The sequence below is a fragment of the Bufo gargarizans genome, chromosome 5 (assembly GCF_014858855.1).
Source record: "Bufo gargarizans isolate SCDJY-AF-19 chromosome 5, ASM1485885v1, whole genome shotgun sequence".
NCBI lineage: Eukaryota > Metazoa > Chordata > Amphibia > Anura > Bufonidae > Bufo > Bufo gargarizans.
This window is the reverse complement of record NC_058084.1, coordinates 479442746-479462577: the sequence shown is the minus strand read 5'-3', so window position 1 is coordinate 479462577 and position 19832 is coordinate 479442746. Positions and strand designations below refer to the sequence as shown.

At 42.2% G+C, this 19832-nt stretch overlaps 1 protein-coding gene across 1 annotated transcript in view; it reads right to left on the bottom strand.

Moving 5' to 3' along the window:
- Positions 1 to 19832, bottom strand: part of LOC122938614 (corticotropin-releasing factor receptor 2) — a 314421-nt gene that overhangs the window by 248834 nt on the left and 45755 nt on the right. Inside the window, exon 2 of the mRNA XM_044294257.1 lies at positions 4326 to 4419. Coding sequence (XP_044150192.1) covers positions 4326 to 4419 — 94 coding nt within the window. The remainder of the gene's footprint in view (positions 1 to 4325; positions 4420 to 19832) is intronic.

Genomic DNA, 19832 nt, shown 5'->3' with positions numbered 1-19832 from the left:
ATCATCATGGCTGGAGATTTTAATGCCGCCAGGGCATCTAGTGACAGGACCTCTAATAGGCCTCTTACCAGAGACTCCAAGGTTCTAAACAGAATCATTCAACAGGCCGGGTTGTCAGATGTGTTTGTGCAGGGTGGTCGTAAACCAAAATTTACTTATTTTTGTGGTGAAAGAAGAAGTCGGATAGATTTAGCTCTGGTGAGTCCTACAGAGACCATTGGTGAGAAAGATGAGAAGATCGTCCCTTATTCAGACCATCTGGCCTTATATTTCTGTTTGGGTGTCACAAAGTGTTCTGGGACAGGTAGAGGGTTATGGAGACTTAATTCCAGTCTATTAGAAGACCCTTCGGTTCAGAGTCATGTTCACTCTCTTATACAGAGTCAGCTAGAGAGAGTGGACTTTTATGGCAATATGGCCGACTGGTGGGAGGATGTCAAGGATGAGATCAGATCCCTCTTAAAGAGACTGTCAGTTATAAAGAGGAAGTGTAAGTATGGCCAGTATCTCAAGCTGCAGAAAGAATTGGAGTCACTCTATTCGGCGGGAGGGGGTGACCAACAAAGGATTGACCGGCTGAAATCTGAGATGAGGCAGTATCAGTACAGCAGGTATACCTCCCTGGTTCTTGAACGGGATTATGGGACCTTAGGGTCTCCTGATCCCTTTGAGAATTGCCGGGAGCGAGTGGCAAATAAATCTGTCACCGGTCTCACTGACCCCCAGGGTGTTTTGCAAGAATCTCGGGAGGGTATCCTGGGGGTGGTGAGATCTTACTATGCTGACTTGTTTCAGAGGAAGGTTTTGGATAGTGACAAGATGACCCAATTCTTGGAGGCAACTCCGCTCCCTGATACTAATGATTTGGACTTTTCTCTTTTGACAGCAGATTTGACGGTGGCGGAGGTTAAAGAGGCCATTGATAAGTTACATCTGAAGAAGGCACCAGGTCCAGATGGGATAACAGCAGAATTCTATAAGACATTCAGAGACCTCTTGGCCCCAATCCTCGTGGATGTATATACAAATTGTTTAGAAAGTCACCTGATGCCTCCATCCATGAGAGTGTCCTCGCTGATTCTGCTGTCCAAAGGTAAAGAGCCGAGTGACATCAAGAACTGGAGGCCGATTGCCCTCTTGAATGTCGACAGAAAGATTCTGGCAAAAATTATTTTTTCTAGATTAGTTTGTCTGTCCTCAGCACTGTTGTCAGGCTGTCAGTTTGGCACAGTAAAAGGGCGGAACATCTCTGGAGCAGTCCTCTCGATAAGGGAGATGTTTGAGAGATGTAAAGCTCTGAGGTGTGGGAGATATGTTGTGAGTCTTGACCAGGCTAAAGCCTTTGACAGAGTAGATCATGAGTATCTATGGGCCACTTTGTCAAAGTACGGTATTCCGGGGCAATTCATCGATTGGCTGAAGACTTTGTATTGCGAGGCTGAGAGCTTTCCTCTGGTCAATGGTTGGCAGGGTGATACCTTCAGGGTTGAGGCAGGGGTGAGACAAGGTTGCCCACTGAGTCCACTGCTGTATGTATTTGCCCTAGACCCATTCCTGAGGTCACTGCAGGAGTGTAGTTTTCAGGGGGTGCCGGTCCCCCATTGCCTGCCCCTGAGTGTTGTTGCCTATGCGGATGATGTGACTGTAGTGATATCTGAGCCTCGTGAGGTGGAGATGTTGTCTGCAGCCATCAGAAGTTACTCGGAGGCCTCAGGGTCTCTGGTCAACCTTGAGAAGAGTCAAGCTCTTTGGATATCAGACAGTGATCCAGATTTTGATCTGCCACAATTTGTGAGAGCCTCCACCTATATTAAAATCCTAGGGTTCAAATTTGGGAGGGATGATAACGGCAAACTAAATTGGGAAGAGAAGTTGGAAGCCGGAAATGCAAAGGTTCAGCGATGGAAGAACTGGAGGCTGACCTATAGAGAAAGGGTTAAAATGTTGAAGACTTACCTGGTCCCTGTCTTCTTGTATGTCTCTGTTGTTTTTCCTTTGCCGGAATCTTTCTCCGCTAGGCTCTTTAGCCTGTTCTTCCAACTGATAAAAAGAGGGATCACCTACCTACAGAGGAGAGAGGGTGGGTTGGATATGCTGAATCCAAGGGTGTTCTTTGACTCCATGTTTCTAAAAGTTAATTTTGGTTGCCTGGACTCAGAGAACAGCTCCCTGTGGGTGAACAGTGTCAGGGACTGGATATTGCCTTTTGCAGAATCTTGGGTGCGAGGCGGCAGTCTCAAGAGGGGTCGATGGACGAGTGACTACCTCCCCCAGTACCTGGACTATGGGCTGAAGTGTGTGAGAAGGTGGAAGATAGAGAAGTCCTACATTGAGGGTAAGCCAAGGAAAGATCTATATGTGAGGATCTGTAGGGCTTTCTTTTGTTCTCCACTAGTCTTGAGGGATTGTGTGACTAGCACTTTACAAGAAAGTCTGAAGCTCCTCAATGGGAAACGTCTCCCCGCCAAATTCTTTGACATAGCTTGGTTGTCATTACATGGAAAGCTATTTGTTAGGGGTAACCTAAAATTTTTAAGTGTTTCAGATAGGAACTGTCCTCTCGGTTGTCAGCAGGAGGAGACGATGGAGCACTTCATATCTGACTGCAGGGGTGGGAGGAGAATATGGGATAAGGTGTCACAAAAGCTAAACATCCCATTACTGCAGTCCCTGACTTATCCTGACATCATCTATGCTGTTCCATCCAGAAATAGTAATGTAGACAGGGGGACAATGTACCTGATCATTTCTGTCATAAAATACTACCATTGGCACATGAGAACCCGCGTGTCTATACACAATGAGCCATTCCACCACACCACAGCCGTAAACCAAATAATGTCTGAGCTCCAGTGGGTTAAGTCATTAGAGATAAGGAGTAACCCAAATAATAGGAAATTATGGAGGAATGTGTCTTTGGTTTGAAACAGAAAATATGTTATTTTGTGTTTGTTTTGTTTTTCGTTTCCCCCCCTCTTCTTTTTCCTCCCCAGCAAATGTGTACTTTATCAGTTTAATATAATTCTATAGGCATTCTAGCCGAGTAGTCATTGTGTGTACAATGCCTGTTATTTTTTGGGTTTTGGATTGTAAGAATGTATTTTTATTGTATTTTTGTTTGTTTGTTTTCACAATAAAAATTGCCTCCTATGTACAAGAATATAACTGCTATAATACTGCTCCTGTGTACAGGGATATAACTACTATAATACTGCTCCTGTGTACAGGGATATAACTACTATAATACTGCTCCTATGTACAAGAATATAACTACTATAATACTGCTCCTATGTACAAGAATATAACTACTATAATACTGCCTCCTATGTACAAAAATATAACTGCTATAATACTGCTCCTATGTACAAGAATATAACTACTATAATACTGCTCCTATGTACAAGAATATAATTACTATAGTACTGCTCCTATATATAGTATATAACCACTATAATATTCATCCTATGTACAAGAATATAACTACTATATTACTGCTCCTATGTACAAGAATATAACGACTATAATACTGCCTCCTATGTACAAGAATATAACTACTATAATACTGCTCCTATGTACAAGAGTATAACGACTATAATACTGCCTCCTATGTACAAGAATATAACTACTATAATACTGCTCCTATGTACAAGAATATAACTACTATAATACTGCTCCTATGTACAGGAATATAACTACTATAATACTGCCTCCTATGTACAAGAATATAACTACTATAATACTGCTCCTATGTACAAGAATATAACTACTATAATACTGCCTCCTATGTACAAAAATATAACTGCTATAATACTGCTCCTATGTACAAGAATATAACTACTATAATACTGCCTCCTATGTACAAGAATATAACTACTATAATACTGCTCCTATGTACAAGAATATAACTACTATAATACTGCTCCTATGTACAGGAATATAACTACTATAATACTGCCTCCTATGTACAAGATTATAACTACTATAATACTGCTCCTATGTACAAGAATATAACTACTATAATACTGCTCCTATGTACAAGAATATAACTACTATAATACTGCCTCCTATGTACAAAAATATAACTGCTATAATACTGCTCCTATGTACAAGAATATAACTACTATAATACTGCCTCCTATGTAAAGGAATATAAATTATCCTATTATTAATGTCACTTTTGTGTCTTTGAGAACAGAATGCCTTCTTCTACGTGTCCCTGTTTTTATTGGTGTGTAAGTTTCTGTTTATGACTGTATCCAGCTCCATTGAGATTTCCAGTATAGACCAGTAAAATGTACTGGGAATGCCTGCTGTCCATTTCTTACCTGTGACGTTGCGGGCTCCAGACAGGACTTCACAATACCTCTCCAGGAGATCGGTGAGGGACAGGTTCTCCGAGCTCCTGCACTGGACGACTGTCTGAAGGGAACGGAAACTTAATTAGGCTCACGTGAAGGACAATTAGAACTTTTCACAATAGTTTTTCAATTTTGGAAACATTTACGCCTCTGACATGAACGAGTTTTCCGCCTGGGTGCAAAGTGTTCACGAATCCTGACCCATTCACTTCAATGACACTTCATTGGGCCCCTTCAGACCCCAGAGCCGGTGTGAATGCTACCTCTGCGCCCCTATAGCAACAGCCCCTGCAGGGAAATGTCTCTGTATACTTTTATTATAAAGGTGGGAGACCATAGAGAGCTCTCCATTGCCCTTATCATGTTTATTTACAGTATGAAGAGCAGCTCTGCAGTACAAAGTTCTGCTCTAACAAATCACCTCCATCGCAGACTTAAAGGGGTGCTCCCCTGTAAAAAATGAAAATCAATCATATAAGACATGACAACCTTTTTCTAACAAAGCTAGAACCAGCCCTGGACCTCACAAGGATCCAGAGATCTCCTCAGAGATTCATTGCTCTGCTAGATTTATATCAAGCTGACAGCTCAAGGGGAGGGTCTTTTCTTCTGCAGCTAAAGGGCGTGTCCTTTCTGCTTAATCCCTCGCCTTATTGCACCTCATGGGGTGTGCCCTTTCTGCTGCATCCCTCTCCCTATTGCACCTCATGGGGCGGGTCCTTTCTGCTGCATCCCTCTCCCTATTGCACCTCATGGGGCGTGTCCTTTCTACTGCATCCCTCTCCCTATTGCACCTCAGGGGGTGTTTCCTTTCTGCTCGCTATTGCAGATCAGGGTAGCGTGTCCTTTCTGCTGTAGCTCTCTCCTTGTAACTGTCACATTTTATATATGTAGATATAGCAGAGATATTACCACATTTATATAGTTTTAACACTGAAAAAAAGTTTGAAAAAAAACAACTATTCATTTTATTGCCATATTCTGACCCCCATTTTTTATAGTTATAAGGGCTCATTTTTTGTGGCTGATCTGTAGTTTTTATTGTTACCATTTTGCACTGTGTATGACTTTTCAATCACATTTTATTGTTTTGAGTAGGCGAGGCAATGAAAAAACTAAGTATCGGTCATTTTAATTTTCCTTTACTGCATTTAACATATGGGATAAATATATTTATATTTTAATAGTACGGGTGTTTTGGGCCGAGTCTAAAATGCCTAAAATGTTAATTTATTATTGTTTATTTTAATTATGGGGAAAGGGGGAAGTTAAATTTTTAATTCTTTAGAACTTTAAAAACTTTTTTTTTTGCTACGTGAGTATAATAAGCAATTATTAGATCGCTTTTCCCATACTTGCCGATGAATTACCATTGTGATTTATTGCAGATTTGGTATGATCTCCCGGAGACCTGCCACCCGCATGGCTCCTTAAAAACTGCAATTGCATGGGTTTCTTCATAGAGACCCAGGCCTTCGCAAGCAATGACCGTCTCCCCCGATCGCTGCGCAGGGGAGCCGCTCAGGCCCTGGGAGTGCAGTGCTGCCTCAGATGCAATAGTCACAACTGACTACACCATTTGGGAGGTTAAATACCTGCGATCGGTGTTATCGCCTATCGCAGACAGTAGCCTGGCAACTACTTACGAGTGGGCGCCGCCTTTAAAGACCTAACTTCCGCTGCATATTTACAGTGGTGGTCAGGAAGGGGTTAAATGACCAACTTAGCTCTGCTACATCTACATTTTCTCATCATGTTCTTTAGACTTTAGCTATCTTTTCGCGCTCTTTCTAGGCTCCCGGGCGGGCACTGGGTCTGGTAAATGTATTCCCTGCACCCTGTATGCCACACCCGTTCCCCCCGATAGCTCATCTGAACCCACACTACTCCTTCTCGCCACTATTCCACTGTTACAATAAGGGGAACAGTAGCAGCAGAGAAGAACATGACAAGAATTCTCCTTTCTTATATTTAACCCTTACAGTTATTTTGGTTGTGCAGAGCAGAAATCGGAGAATGGAGCCCCCCCCCCTCATTACTACTACTACTACCACCCCCACTACTACTACCACCCGCCTAGTCTCATGTCAGACATTCTTGCTGCGGAGAGCCTGCGGCATGTGTTTTCGGTAGCAGCTCTGGGAAGATTTAATAACACTTGTCAACGGGACCCCCTGGGATTGTGCCAGTCCATTTATATCACAGGATCAGAGGGGCTGATAGTGAAGCCGACTCCATGACACACACAGGGCGCACGTACCGCCATCCAGGGATGATATACATTCATTTTAAGTAGCATATCGTGACGGAATAAGGCGCCGCTCGCGTCAGTGGCGGCAGCTGATTCTCAGGTTACCGGGCTTATATCACGCACAAACCTGTGGACTTGCTGGTAAAATCGTTTGGGAGTCAATACACCTTAAAAGAAAATATTCAGATGTAGCAGAGCTGAGTCTGCTATCTGCAGCTGCATAAAAAAAAAATGTTTTGTGGAAAACCACTCATAATCCTGAAATTTGGCTCTGCTATATATGTTTAGCCGTCTGTTTTTGGCGATGTTTGATCCGAAGATTAGGAAAAATTTGCCGCAAAGCCGGATTTTCCTTGCTCTTCGGGGTAACAAATACATTTTTTCTAAAATGGTGTCTGAAAATAAAAAAATTACACTCACTTCATCTGTCCGCTCCCGTCATGAGTGAAGAAAACGCGCCAAAGGACCTTGGCATGAAGACGTCACCACGTGATCACGCTGGCCGCGTGCGGGGATTTTTTACGCATGGTCAGGTGATCAAGCGGGGACGTCATCACTCTAGCCACAGGTTCGTCAGTGGGTTTTCTTCAATCAAGACGGGAGCGGACAGCATCTCCGCAAGCAAGTGCATGAGGTGAGTATAATCTTTTGTTTTTTAACCTCATGAGCGGCTGTATGTGAGTCTCAGATGCAGCGATCAGTGTTGAATGCAGCATCTGAGGGGTTAAATGACGAGGGGGCAGCACGATCACCCTTCCCCTTCATTGCGCCCGCTGCACATAATGAAAAGCGATTTGTGAAAAAGTTTTTTGTGACAAATAGAATTTCTTGGCGAAGCTGCCGAATCAAATTTTTTAAAACTTCGCTCATCTCTAGTAACTACCAAATGTGGCCCATGGGAGAAGAACTGGTGACAGGGCCATGGGCACCCAAAGGCTCCTAGATGAGAATGTTGGAGGTGAAGGCTATCCTGTCTGGTGAGACCATAGAAGAGCTTCTGCAGAGCAAAATGCTGACAACCTTCCTGCTGCAGATGATAGAAAGGTGTCAGGACACAGGGGACGTTTCAGCTTGTTGTGCTTGTTGTGAGCCGGGTATCTGCAGACGGAACCTTGTCCACTGATAAAAGGACCTAAGGAGGCATCTGAGCGTCAGAACTGGAGCATGGAGCAATGGCAGAAGGTGGCCTGGTCTGATGAATCACGTTACATCATGTGATTGGTCGGGAGCTCTGGGTGCACTATGAGAAGAAGGTGGCCTGGTTGGATGAATCACGTTACATCATGTGAATAGTCGGGAGCACTGGGTGCACTATGAGAAGAAGGTGGCCTGGTTGAATGAATCACGTTACATCATGTGAATGGTCGGGAGCACTGGGTGCACTATGAGAAGAAGGTGGCCTGGTTGGATGAATCACGTTACATCATGTGAATAGTCGGGAGCACTGGGTGCACTATGAGAAGAAGGTGGCCTGGTCTGATGAATCACGTTACATCATGTGAATGGTCGGAAGCTCTGGGTGCACTATGAGAAGAAGGTGGCCTGGTCTGATGAATCATGTTACATCATGTGAATGGTCGGGAGCACTGGGTGCACTATGAGAAGAAGGTGGCCTGGTTGGATGAATCACGTTACATCATGTGAATAGTCGGGAGCACTGGGTGCACTATGAGAAGAAGGTGGCCTGGTCTGATGAATCACGTTACATCATGTGAATGGTCAGGAGCTCTGGGTGCACTATGAGAAGAAGGTGGCCTGGTCTGATGAATCACGTTACATCATGTGAATGGTCGGGAACTCTGGGTGCACTATGAGAAGAAGGTGGCCTGGTTGGATGAATCACGTTACATCATGTGAATAGTCGGGAGCACTGGGTGCACAATGAGAAGAAGGTGGCCTGGTCTGATGAATCACGTTACATCATGTGAATAGTCGGGAGCACTGGGTGCACTATGAGAAGAAGGTGGCCTGGTTGGATGAATCACGTTACATCATGTGAATGGTCGGGAGCACTGGGTGCACTATGAGAAGAAGGTGGCCTGGTTGGATGAATCACATTACAGCATGTGAATAGTCGGGAGCACTGGGTGCACTATGAGAAGAAAGTGGCCTGGTCTGATGAATCACGTTACATCATGTGAATAGTCGGGAGCACTGGGTGCACTATGAGAAGAAGGTGGCCTGGTTGGATGAATCACGTTACATCATGTGAATTGTCGGGAGCACTGGGTGCACTATGAGAAGAAGGTGGCCTGGTTGGATGAATCACGTTACATCATGTGAATAGTCGGGAGCACTGGGTGCACTATGAGAAGAAGGTGGCCTGGTCTGATGAATCACGTTACATCATGTGAATTGTCGGGAGCTCTGGGTGCACTATGAGAAGAAGGTGGCCTGGTTGGATGAATCACGTTACATCATGTGAATAGTCGGGAGCACTGGGTGCACTATGAGAAGAAGGTGGCCTGGTCTGATGAATCACATTACATCATGTGAATGGTCGGTAGCTCTGGGTGCACTATGAAAAGAAGGTGGCCTGGTCTGATGAATCACGTTACATCATGTGAATGGTCGGGAGCACTGGGTGCACTATGAGAAGAAGGTGGCCTGGTCTGATGAATCACGTTACATCATGTGAATAGTCGGGAGCACTGGGTGCTCTATGAGAAGAAGGTGGCCTGGTCTAATGAATCACGTTACGTCATGTGATTGGTTGGGAGCCTGTGCATCACCTGGTGAAGAGATGGCACCAGCAAGGGGAAGAAGACAAGCTGGTGGAGGCAGTGTGATGATCTGGGCAATGGAAACCTTGGCAGGATTATGTTCCGGCCATCCCTGGAGGACCTGTCCAGGAATGAGGAACGTTACCAAGACATCAAGGTGATGACTCGTCTCCAAATTCCCAGAGAAACTTACAGGATCTGCTGCCAGATACATGACAGGACTCCTCAGAGGTCTTGTGGAGTCCATGCCTAGACGAGTCTGAGCTGTTTTGGCAGGAACAACTGAGATCTGTACAATATTGGGATGATCTTTATATCACGTATACAGTATATTATCCATGCATATAAAGTATTTGATTCAATAAAATTTAAACAAATAGAAATAAAATAAATGCATTGAAATATATACCGGTATATAGAATTTAAAATAAATTGTATTTTTTTGGGGGAATACAGGTACAGTGCATTTTTACAAAATACAAAAAATATACATGTTAATAATTGAAGAAGGTAAATAAAGTCAAAATAAAAAAGCTAGAACAAAAAAGAAATACATAAAAAAGACATAAAATATTCAAAATATGCATGAAAAATATGGGAAAAAAACGAATAGATATAAAAGAATTAAATAAACCCATAAATAAAAATAAAAAAGTAGAATATAGAAAATAAATAAACAGATTTAAAAAATCACCCGTAGCATGCATCTAATTTATGGACTTTGAGCCTCGATGGCTGTATGATGTATGTCACGTACGGAGATTTGTGTTTTGTTGAAATGCTGAGCCCCCCGCCACCGCACTGATATATTTATATATATTCCGCAGCATTACCCTGAAAATACAGAAAGGTGTTAATAGAGTAATCTAATCCCCCGGCGCCTGTGACAGATGCATCGCTAGTTGACATTTGCATGGTACTGACAACCTATAGATATCTGAATTTAAGAGGCATATTCTTGATATTCCATATATAACCCTCTTTGAAGCTCCTTTATGGTAAGATCTCCGCATACTTCGGATTTGCTGTAATGACAGGTGCTCCCGGGCTCTCTGCCGCAGTATACCGCCGCTTCATACCTCTGCAAACACTTGGGATTAAGTGGGTTTACAGGATTAGAAAACATGGCTTATTTCTTCCAGGAATAGCGCCACACTTGTACGCAGGTTGGATGTGGTACTGCAACTTAGCAACATTCACTTCAAAGGAGCTGAGCTGCAAAACTAAACACAGCCCGTGGCACTGTCTTGGGGGAAAAAAAATCAGCCATGTTTTTCTAATCCTGTTTTAAGGTTGAGGCCCACGTTTATTGGCCAGTAATGCTATATTTCCTGGAAATGTCCACATCCTCCCAGCAGAACCAACTGCTGCTGCATTTGACCATAGAAGGCAGAGACAAAAAAATAGAGCTCTTTAACCCTTTGGCGCACCACGACGTACAGTTACATCATAGTACGCTGCAAGGAGTAAGGAGTGGGTTCATGCACTAAGCCTGCTCCATAAACGGAGGAGGTCGGCTGTGTAATACAACCAGCACCAGACCTCAGTGACTGGGATCGGTGGTGATGGTGATCCAGTCATCAAATCCCTCAGATGCCGTGGCTTTCCCCATGAGCGCTGCACACCCAGAGCTTGAACAGCTTCCCCGTTCCAAGATTGGGGAAGCCGTTCCTTTTCTGTGGTAGCCTTGAGCATCAGGAAGGCTCGTGGCTACCAGAGCAATACATCCCTATGGAACTCTGGAACATAGAGACGCTCCCATAGAGTGCAGTGGTAAATCATTACAGACTATGGGAGAAGTGATAAGAAGATTGTACATTCAAGTCTCCTGGGATTTTAAACAAAAGAAAATAAAAAAAGGGTAACATTTTTTTTAAAATATATTATAAAATGTAAAATATATTAACATTAAAATCACACCCTTTTCCTAGTTTACATATAAAAATTAATAAGCAATAAAAAAATAAACATAATAGGTAATGCCACGTCCCAAAATGCCCAAAGTATTAAAATATAAAAATATTTTCCTGTGCAATCAACAGTGTAACAGAAAAAAAAGAAATGAAAACAGCGATTAGCCATTTTTTGATTATCTTATTCCGACCAAAATACATTGAAAAGAATTGATTGAAAATTCCTATGTATCCCAAAAATGTTATCAATAAAAATTACAGTTTGCCCTGCAAAAAACAGGCCCATGTCGTAGTTTTATTCCGGCCGCCTCTTGGCATGTTTGCCGTGCTGCAGCCAGACCTCCGACCCACCCCCTTAATAGTGAATGGGGCCGGAGCGGACTTCCGGCAGCACACGTGCACTAGCGGCAGCACGGATCCGGCAGGCTGTTCGCCTGACGAAGAAGGCTGCCACTAATGTGAAAGTAGCCTTACCCTACAGAGTATTTTTCATGTTTTCCAATACAGGCTATGATAAGTGCCATTAAAAAGTACACACACTGTGAAGGAAAAAGGATAATTAAAAATAGGCTGTGTCCTAGGAGGGTTAATGATAGGGACCAGCAGGCATAAGTGATACCAGTACTCTAATCCTATAGATATATATTAGAGAGAGAGAGAACGCCCACTATGCAACTCTGAGGACCTATGGGTGGGTACTATTTCTATTATGCAGACCAGCTAATATACGTGATGACTATTCTAGGCTAGACAGCACTCCTCTTGATTTCTGGGAAAATATATATACAGTACAGACCAAAAGTTTGGACACACCTTCTCATTCAAAGAGTTTTCTTTATTTTCATGACTATGAAAATTGTAGATTCACACTGAAGGCATTAAAACTATGAATTAACACATGTGGAATTATATACATAACAAAAAAGTGTGAAACAACTGAAAATATGTCATATTCTAGGTTCTTCAAAGTAGCCACCTTTTGCTTTGATTACTGCTTTGCACACTCTTGGCATTCTCTTGATGAGCTTCAAGAGGTAGTCACCTGAAATGGTTTTCACTTCACAGGTGTGCCCTGTCAGGTTTAATAAGTGGGATTTCTTTTCTTATAAATGGGGTTGGGACCATCAGTGGCGTTGTGGAGAAGTCAGGTGGATACACAGCTGATAGTCCTACTAAATAGACTGTTAGAATTTGTATTATGGCAAGAAAAAAAGCAGCTAAGTAAAGAAAAACAAGTGGCCATCATTACTTTAAGAAATGAAGGTCAGTCAGTCCGAAAAATTGGGAAAACTTTGAAAGTAAGGGCTATTTGACCATGAAGGAAAGTGATGGGGTGCTGCGCCAGATGACCTGGCCTCCACAGTCACCGGACCTGAACCCAATCGAGATGGTTTGGGGTGAGCTGGACCGCAGAGTGAAGGCAAAAGGGCCAACAAGTGCTAAGCATCTCTGGGAACTCCTTCAAGACTGTTGGAAGACCATTTCAGGTGACTACCTCTTGAAGCTCATCAAGAGAATGCCAAGAGTGTGCAAAGCAGTAATCAAAGCAAAAGGTGGCTACTTTGAAGAACCTAGAATATGACATATTTTCAGTTGTTTTACACTTTTTTGTTATGTATATAATTCCACATGTGTTAAGTCATAGTTTTGATGCCTTTAGTGTGAATCTACAATTTTCATAGTCATGAAAATAAAGAAAACTCTTTGAATGAGAAGGTGTGTCTAAACTTTTGGTCTGTACTGTATATATACAGTCATGTGAAAAAATTAGGACACCCTTTGAAAGCATGTGGTTTTTTGTAACATTTTTAATAAAAGGTTATTTCATCTCCGTTTCAACAATACAGAGAGATTAAAGTAATCCGACTAAACAAAGAAAACTGAAGAAAAGTATTTTCAAGATCTTCTGTAAATGTCATTCTACAAAAATGCCTATTCTAACTGAGGAAAAAGATAGGACACCCTTGCCCCTAATAGCGAGTGTTACCTCCTTTGGCTGAAATAACTGCAGTGAGACGGTTCTTGTAGCCATCTACCAGTCTTTGACATCGGTCTGAGGAAATTTTACCCCACTCCTCAATGCAGAACTTTTTCAGCTGTGAGATGTTTGAGGGGTTTCTTGCACGTACAGCCCTTTTCAAGTCACCCCACAGCATCTCAATGGGATTCAAATCTGGACTTTGACTTGGCCATTCCAGGACTCTCCATTTCTTCTTTTTCAGCCAATCTTTGGTTGATTTACTAGTATGTTTTGGGTCATTGTCATGTTGCATGGTCCAGTTCCGCTTCAGCTTTAATTTTCTAACTGATGGTCTCACATGTTCTTCAAGCACCTTCTGATACACAGTAGAATTCATCGTGGATTCTATGATGGTGAGCTGACCAGGTCCTGCTGCAGCAAAGCAGCCCCAAACCATGACACTTCCACCTCCATGCTTCACAGTTGGTATGAGGTTCTTTTCTTGGAATGCTGTGTTTGGTTTACGCCAAACATGTCCTCTGCTGTTGTGTCCAAATAATTCAATTTTGGACTCATCTGTCCAAAGAACATTATTCCAGAAGTCCTGGTCTTTGTCAACTTTATCTCTGGCAAATGTCAGTCTGGCCTCGATGTTTCTCTTGGAAAGCAAAGGTTTCCTCCTTGCACACCTCCCATGCAAGTTAAACTTGTACAGTCTCTTTCTGATTGTAGAGGCATGTACTTCTACATCAACAGTAGCCAGAGCCTGCTGTAGTTCTCGAGATGACACTTTAGGGTTTTTGGAGACCTCTTTTAGCATCTTGCGGTCTGCTCTTGGGGTGAACTTGCTGGGGCGACCAGTCCTGGGCATGTTGGCAGTTGTTTTGAAAGCCCTCCACTTGTAGACTATCTTCCGGACAGTGGAATGGCTGATTTCAAAATCTTTTGAGATCTTTTTAAATCCCTTCCCAGACTCATAGGCTGCTACAATCTTTTTTCTGAAGTCCTCTGACAGCTCTTTTGCTCTCACCATGGTGCTCACTCTCACTTCAACAGTCAGGAGCACACCAAACTAAATGTCTGAGGTTTAAATAGGGCAAGCCTCATTCAACATGCAGAGTAACGATCTACTAATTATGTGCACCTGGTGTGATATACCTGTGTGAGATCTGAGCCAATTTAAGAGGGAATACATGTGAGGGTGTCCTATCTTTTTCCTCAGTTAGAATAGGCATTTTTGTAGAATGACATTTACAGAAGATCTTGAAAAGACTTTTCTTCAGTTTTCTTTGTTTAGTTGGATTACTTTAATCTCTCTGTATTGTTGAAACGGAGATGAAATAACCTTTTATTAAAAATGTTACAAAAAACCACATGCTTTCAAAGGGTGTCCTAATTTTTTCACATGACTGTATATATTAATTATCATGTCTAACATCTGCTGGAATCAGATAGGCTTAGGAAGCCCAGAGGGGATTTACCTGGCCTGCAAAACTATGCACATGTACCCTGAATTCTAGGCACTCTCCATAATGAGAAAGAGTACCCTGCAGACAACACATATGTATTATAGAGAATACTGGGCTCTCTTGAAATTTTGCATTCATTGGTTCGGGTAGAATTGTTTAAAAAATTTGGCGAACCTGAAACAAACCAAATCTTGAAAGCTTCGCTCATCTCTAACGCAGCCTAATTTGATACTTAAAGGAGTTTTCCTGGAATATTAGCTGCTAAGGGAAGGCCTAGAGGCAAAGAACCTCCAGCTTTCATGTCAGCTACTCGGGGATTGGTAATTATGTTTTGAGGTGCCAATAGCTGCTCCTTCTTCACTGGGTCTCTACATCATGCCTCTTAGGTATCAGCAGCAGAGCAGCGGTTATGGTTCAGGGTGAACTACAGAGAAAGTCCAACCCTAATTCGAGCAGAAATGCTGGTCACGGTGACGGTTGTAAACATCCACATCCGCGGTACCTTTATTTTGACAGTGAGCGGTAAACATTCCGGTCTTTGATCACAACCTCCTGACCTTTTGGGTTTTCCCTAGAAATTTCCCTCGCAATATGATTTCATTTTAATTTGTATTGAAAGACGTGATTGCCTCGCGGTGAAAAATTCCAACCAACGAGACGCGATGGCATGTGAAAAAAAAAAACAAAAAAAAAAACGAGCGCGCCTCAGAGACCAGACCGGGAAATGAATGCAGAAAGTCAGTGCTGGGATTAATTAACGCATTTCATAGGGAAACAAAGCGAAAACCCCACGCACCGCTAATAATAAACACTCTTATTAACATCATATCCCTCGCTAATGGAGCCATTATATGATGGATAGCTGTAGAAAATTACATGTCAGGAGGTCAGTTATAGGTCATGAGCATTCGCCTTACAGTATTAAAAATCTGTGCTCCGGAGCCGCACTTCCTGTTGTAACAGGAAGGTACAAGAAAAATACACTATTTTGGAGGTGGTGGTGGTCTCCAAATCCAAAATTTCACAACCCTCTTTGCTTCAGGGGACAGAAGAGCGTTACTATAATCATTAGAATGTCACCATCTTGCCAAATTGGGTGGATATAGCCAATTTTTTTTCCCAATGCGTATGACCACCTTAACCCCTTAGTGACCGCACACATTTTTTTTTTATCGCATTCCAGGAGCTAGAACCTTTTTGTTTTTTCATCGATGTACTTGTATGAGGTGTTATTTTTTTGAAGGACAAGTTTTTAATGCACCATTTTGGGTACCTGTAATGATTGATTAAAGCCAATTGTTTATCTAAAACCACCTTTGTTTACGTCAGTAAAAAGGCGTATTAGTGGTCACTAAGGGGTTAAAGGCTATGTACACCTTTGGGGGAAATTTTGTTTGATGTTGCATTGGACTCATTTTAAGCCAAAAATAAAATTCTTAATTGGCCTTTATTAAATATATGGCCTCCTATTTTCTGTACAGAGCTGACATGCTCTACTAGCAGCCTTTGGATTCTCTGTCTTTTCCGTCAGACCAGGAGCTGACGGACTCCTTATCTCTGCTCTCTGACATTATAAACACTCATTACAGCTCAGTTATTTTCTTACTGATAAGAAAGTGGCTTAAATAAGTGTTTAGGAACTCTTAGTAGTTTAGAGATTTGTTTTTTAGATGACTGGCAGAAAGTAAAAGTACCAGTCACACAGCTAGAAAAACTGTTAACCCTTTGTAACAGAATAGCTAAATATTTTTAATAAAGGCCGATAATAATAATAAATCTTCCTACATAAAAATAAAAAAGAATGTGAAAATCTGCTTTAACACATTCAATGACTCAATGATTTTGTAAAGGCTATTGAAGTGTAACATATTAACCCATTCAGAAAATCTAATCTTTAAAATAAACCCAAAAGTTTACATTAATTGTAGTACCATGCCGGACCATTAGGTGCGCTGTTCTGCAGAAACATGTCTACAAGAAATATAGACCTTAACAGACTTTATGCACACATTGTATAGCACTCTAAAGCGCCGCAGTAATCATCACGTCAAGCTGTCCTTGTCATCTGCACAGTGCACATGGACATCTCATACTGGGAATGGCTGTGATAGAGTAGTGGTCTGGAAATGACAGCTCTGACTGTGGACACAGAAGTGTAATATGAGAATGTCACGGATGGTGGAGGGAGGATGACGAGCTGTCACCAGCTTATCATCACATAGCCCTGACTATGATGAAGGGGGACTCCAGGATCTACCAAACATGGGACAAAGGTGAAGAATAAAATAATAAAGGAAGCATCGCTCACCTAACAAGACCTTGTTTACTGTAGGACTGAGGTCACATCAACACGTGACCGAAAAGCATATACCCAACCATAATGCTTACAGATTGGCTGCAGCAGTCATGGGTGTTCAAACGATTCCACCAATTTAGGTGGACCCCTTTAATGATATTTATGACTTTTAAAAAATAGTTACAGTAGTTATATTCTTATAAATAGGAGGTAGTATTATAGAAGTTATTTTCTTGTACATAGGAGCAGTATTATAGTAGTTATATTCTTATACATAGCAGCAGTATTATAGTAGTTATATTCTTTGAAAATTTTCTTTTTATTGAGAAAATAGCAGAAATGACGTATTGCTACGTCCTGCCGTATCATAGAAAATGACAATCAAAATTACAATCAAAAGACAATCAAAAGCGCACATCGCTTAAAACATACATATCTGGTCCCTGACACAGGCCTGAACATAGTTCCATGCATAAATAACAGTACATTAAAGATGCTCAACGCACAGGTACCGACAGTATAATCACATCACATTATGGTAATTCGATATGTCAATACTTGATAGCCCTTAAAATGTACACTAGTCTTGCAGCATGTCTATTGAATCAAATAACACAAGAATGTAGGGACAGGAGGGAGGGTAAGGAAGGAGGAGGGGGGGGAAGAAGGGGAAAGGGAGGAGAAATTAAGGGGGAAAAACTAAGAAACAACAATCCATCCATGACACTTGTACATACGTAGCTCGTCAATCAAAGGAAGTACATGACGCAGATTTAGGCATATAAGCAGGTACTAAATATCTTCAGCACAGACACACTCCAGGTTATCTGGCAACAATGCGTAAGTATTACTCCGCCTAACGTTCTTCTAGGTTAAGTGCATCTAGGAGGCACAGACGAATTGTCCCTAAATAGAAACCATGGTGACCACAGCTTGACATACTTATTGTGGTTCCTGTCCTCCCAACTCGCAAGCTCCTCCATACGACATATATGGTCTACTTTTTTCAGCCATGCCTCCACTGAGGGGGGTTCCGTACTCAACCAGTGCTGTGGGATAAGTACTCTCGCGGCCTGGAGTAATTGGGTGGTCAAGCATCTCTTTGAGGGAGAGAAAGAGGGAGTTGGGAGCCACAGGAGCACAAGGGTAGGGGGCACCACAATATTGACTTTAGTTATTTTCTGAATAGAGGATAAAACCCCCTCCCAATATGGCCGTATTTTAGGACAGAACCAGAAGATGTGAGACAGAGTCCCCACCTCCTCCAGACATCGCCAACACTTGTCGTCCTGTCTCATGCCCCTAATGAACATTTGCTTTGGAGTTAAATACCACTGGGTAAGAACTTTATATGTGTGCTCTTGCACTCTGGTGCACCTTGAAAAGCCGTGAGAGTGTGCGTGTATTCTCATAATGTCAGTTTCACTCAGCTCTAATCCAAGTTCAGCAGCCCAGTGTCTCAGATATTGCGGCATTCCAGGGGACCGGGGATTAACCAAGGCCAAATAGCACAGGGAGATCAGCTTGCGCGGAAAGGACTCACATGTCAATATTTTCTCAAACCATGACTGAGTAGGCTTGTGTCTGCTGCTTGCAATAAGTGGCTTGGAGACTGAATTGAGCTCTATTAGTTCCAAGAAATTGCCTGAGTTAATAAGGGTGTGCAATGGATGAGGAGCTTGTATGTCACCTGAGGACGCCCCTAAAAACTCCCCAGTTGTGAACCTACGCAGTCTTTGCCATGTCGCAGCTATTTGTTTAGAATTTGGCCTTACAGCAAAAGGAAGGAGGTCAGCTGGCATAGAGGGAGAAGGGTTGTTTAAGAGGTTAAGTTTGCCAGATACCTGTTGAATTACAGAGGCAGTGCCTCTAAGCAAAATTTGTGACCTGAGATTGGAGGAAGTGAGACCCCATAGACCCGCTCTCTGGACAGGGGAGAGTTGAGCCATCTCCAGTTCACGACCCCAAGTATGGAGTTTAGTAGCATGTAATTGAATCCATCTTTTCAGGTGTATCGCCTGATAATATAAATGTGCGTCCGGTAACCCAAAACCCCCCGTACCCTTACGTTGTATCAGTCTGCTATGTGCCAATCTTGCTGACTTTCCCCCCCATAGAAAAGTTCTAAATAATCTCCTGACCTGGCAGAAAAAAGACATAGGTAGAAAAATGGGTAACATCTGCATTGCATAGAGGAGCTTGGGCATAATGAAGGCCTTTAAAAGATTCTTCCTACCCATCCAAGACACATACGGGATTTTAAGTGAGTGGAGCTGTTTTTGTATCTCGCTCAAGAGGGGCTGGTAGTTTAAGCTAAAGGTTTGGTCTAGATCTGCTGGTAATTTAATACCTAAGTAGGAAAGATGAGAACCCTGCCAAATAAACGGGGTTGTGCCCTTCAGAGAGGAAACCACTTTGCTTGGTGCCGAAACGTTCAGCGCCTCTGACTTTGTATAGTTAACTTTTATAGTAGTTATATTCTTGTACATAGGAGCAGTATTATAGTAGTTATATTCTTGTACATAGGAGCAGTATTATAGTAGTTATATTCCTGTGCATAGGAGCAGCATTATAGTAGTTATATTCTTGTACATAGGAGCAGTATTATAGTAGTTATATTCCTGTACATAGGAGGCAGTATTATAGTAGTTATATTCTTGTACATAGGAGCAGTATTATAGTAGTTATATTCTTGTACATAGGAGCAGTATTATAGTAGTTATATTCTTGTACATAGGAGCAGTATTATAGTAGTTATATTCTTGTACATAGGAGCAGTATTATAGTAGTTATATTCTTGTATGTAGGAGCAGTATTATAGTAGTTATATTCTTGTACATAGGAGCAGTATTATAGTAGTTA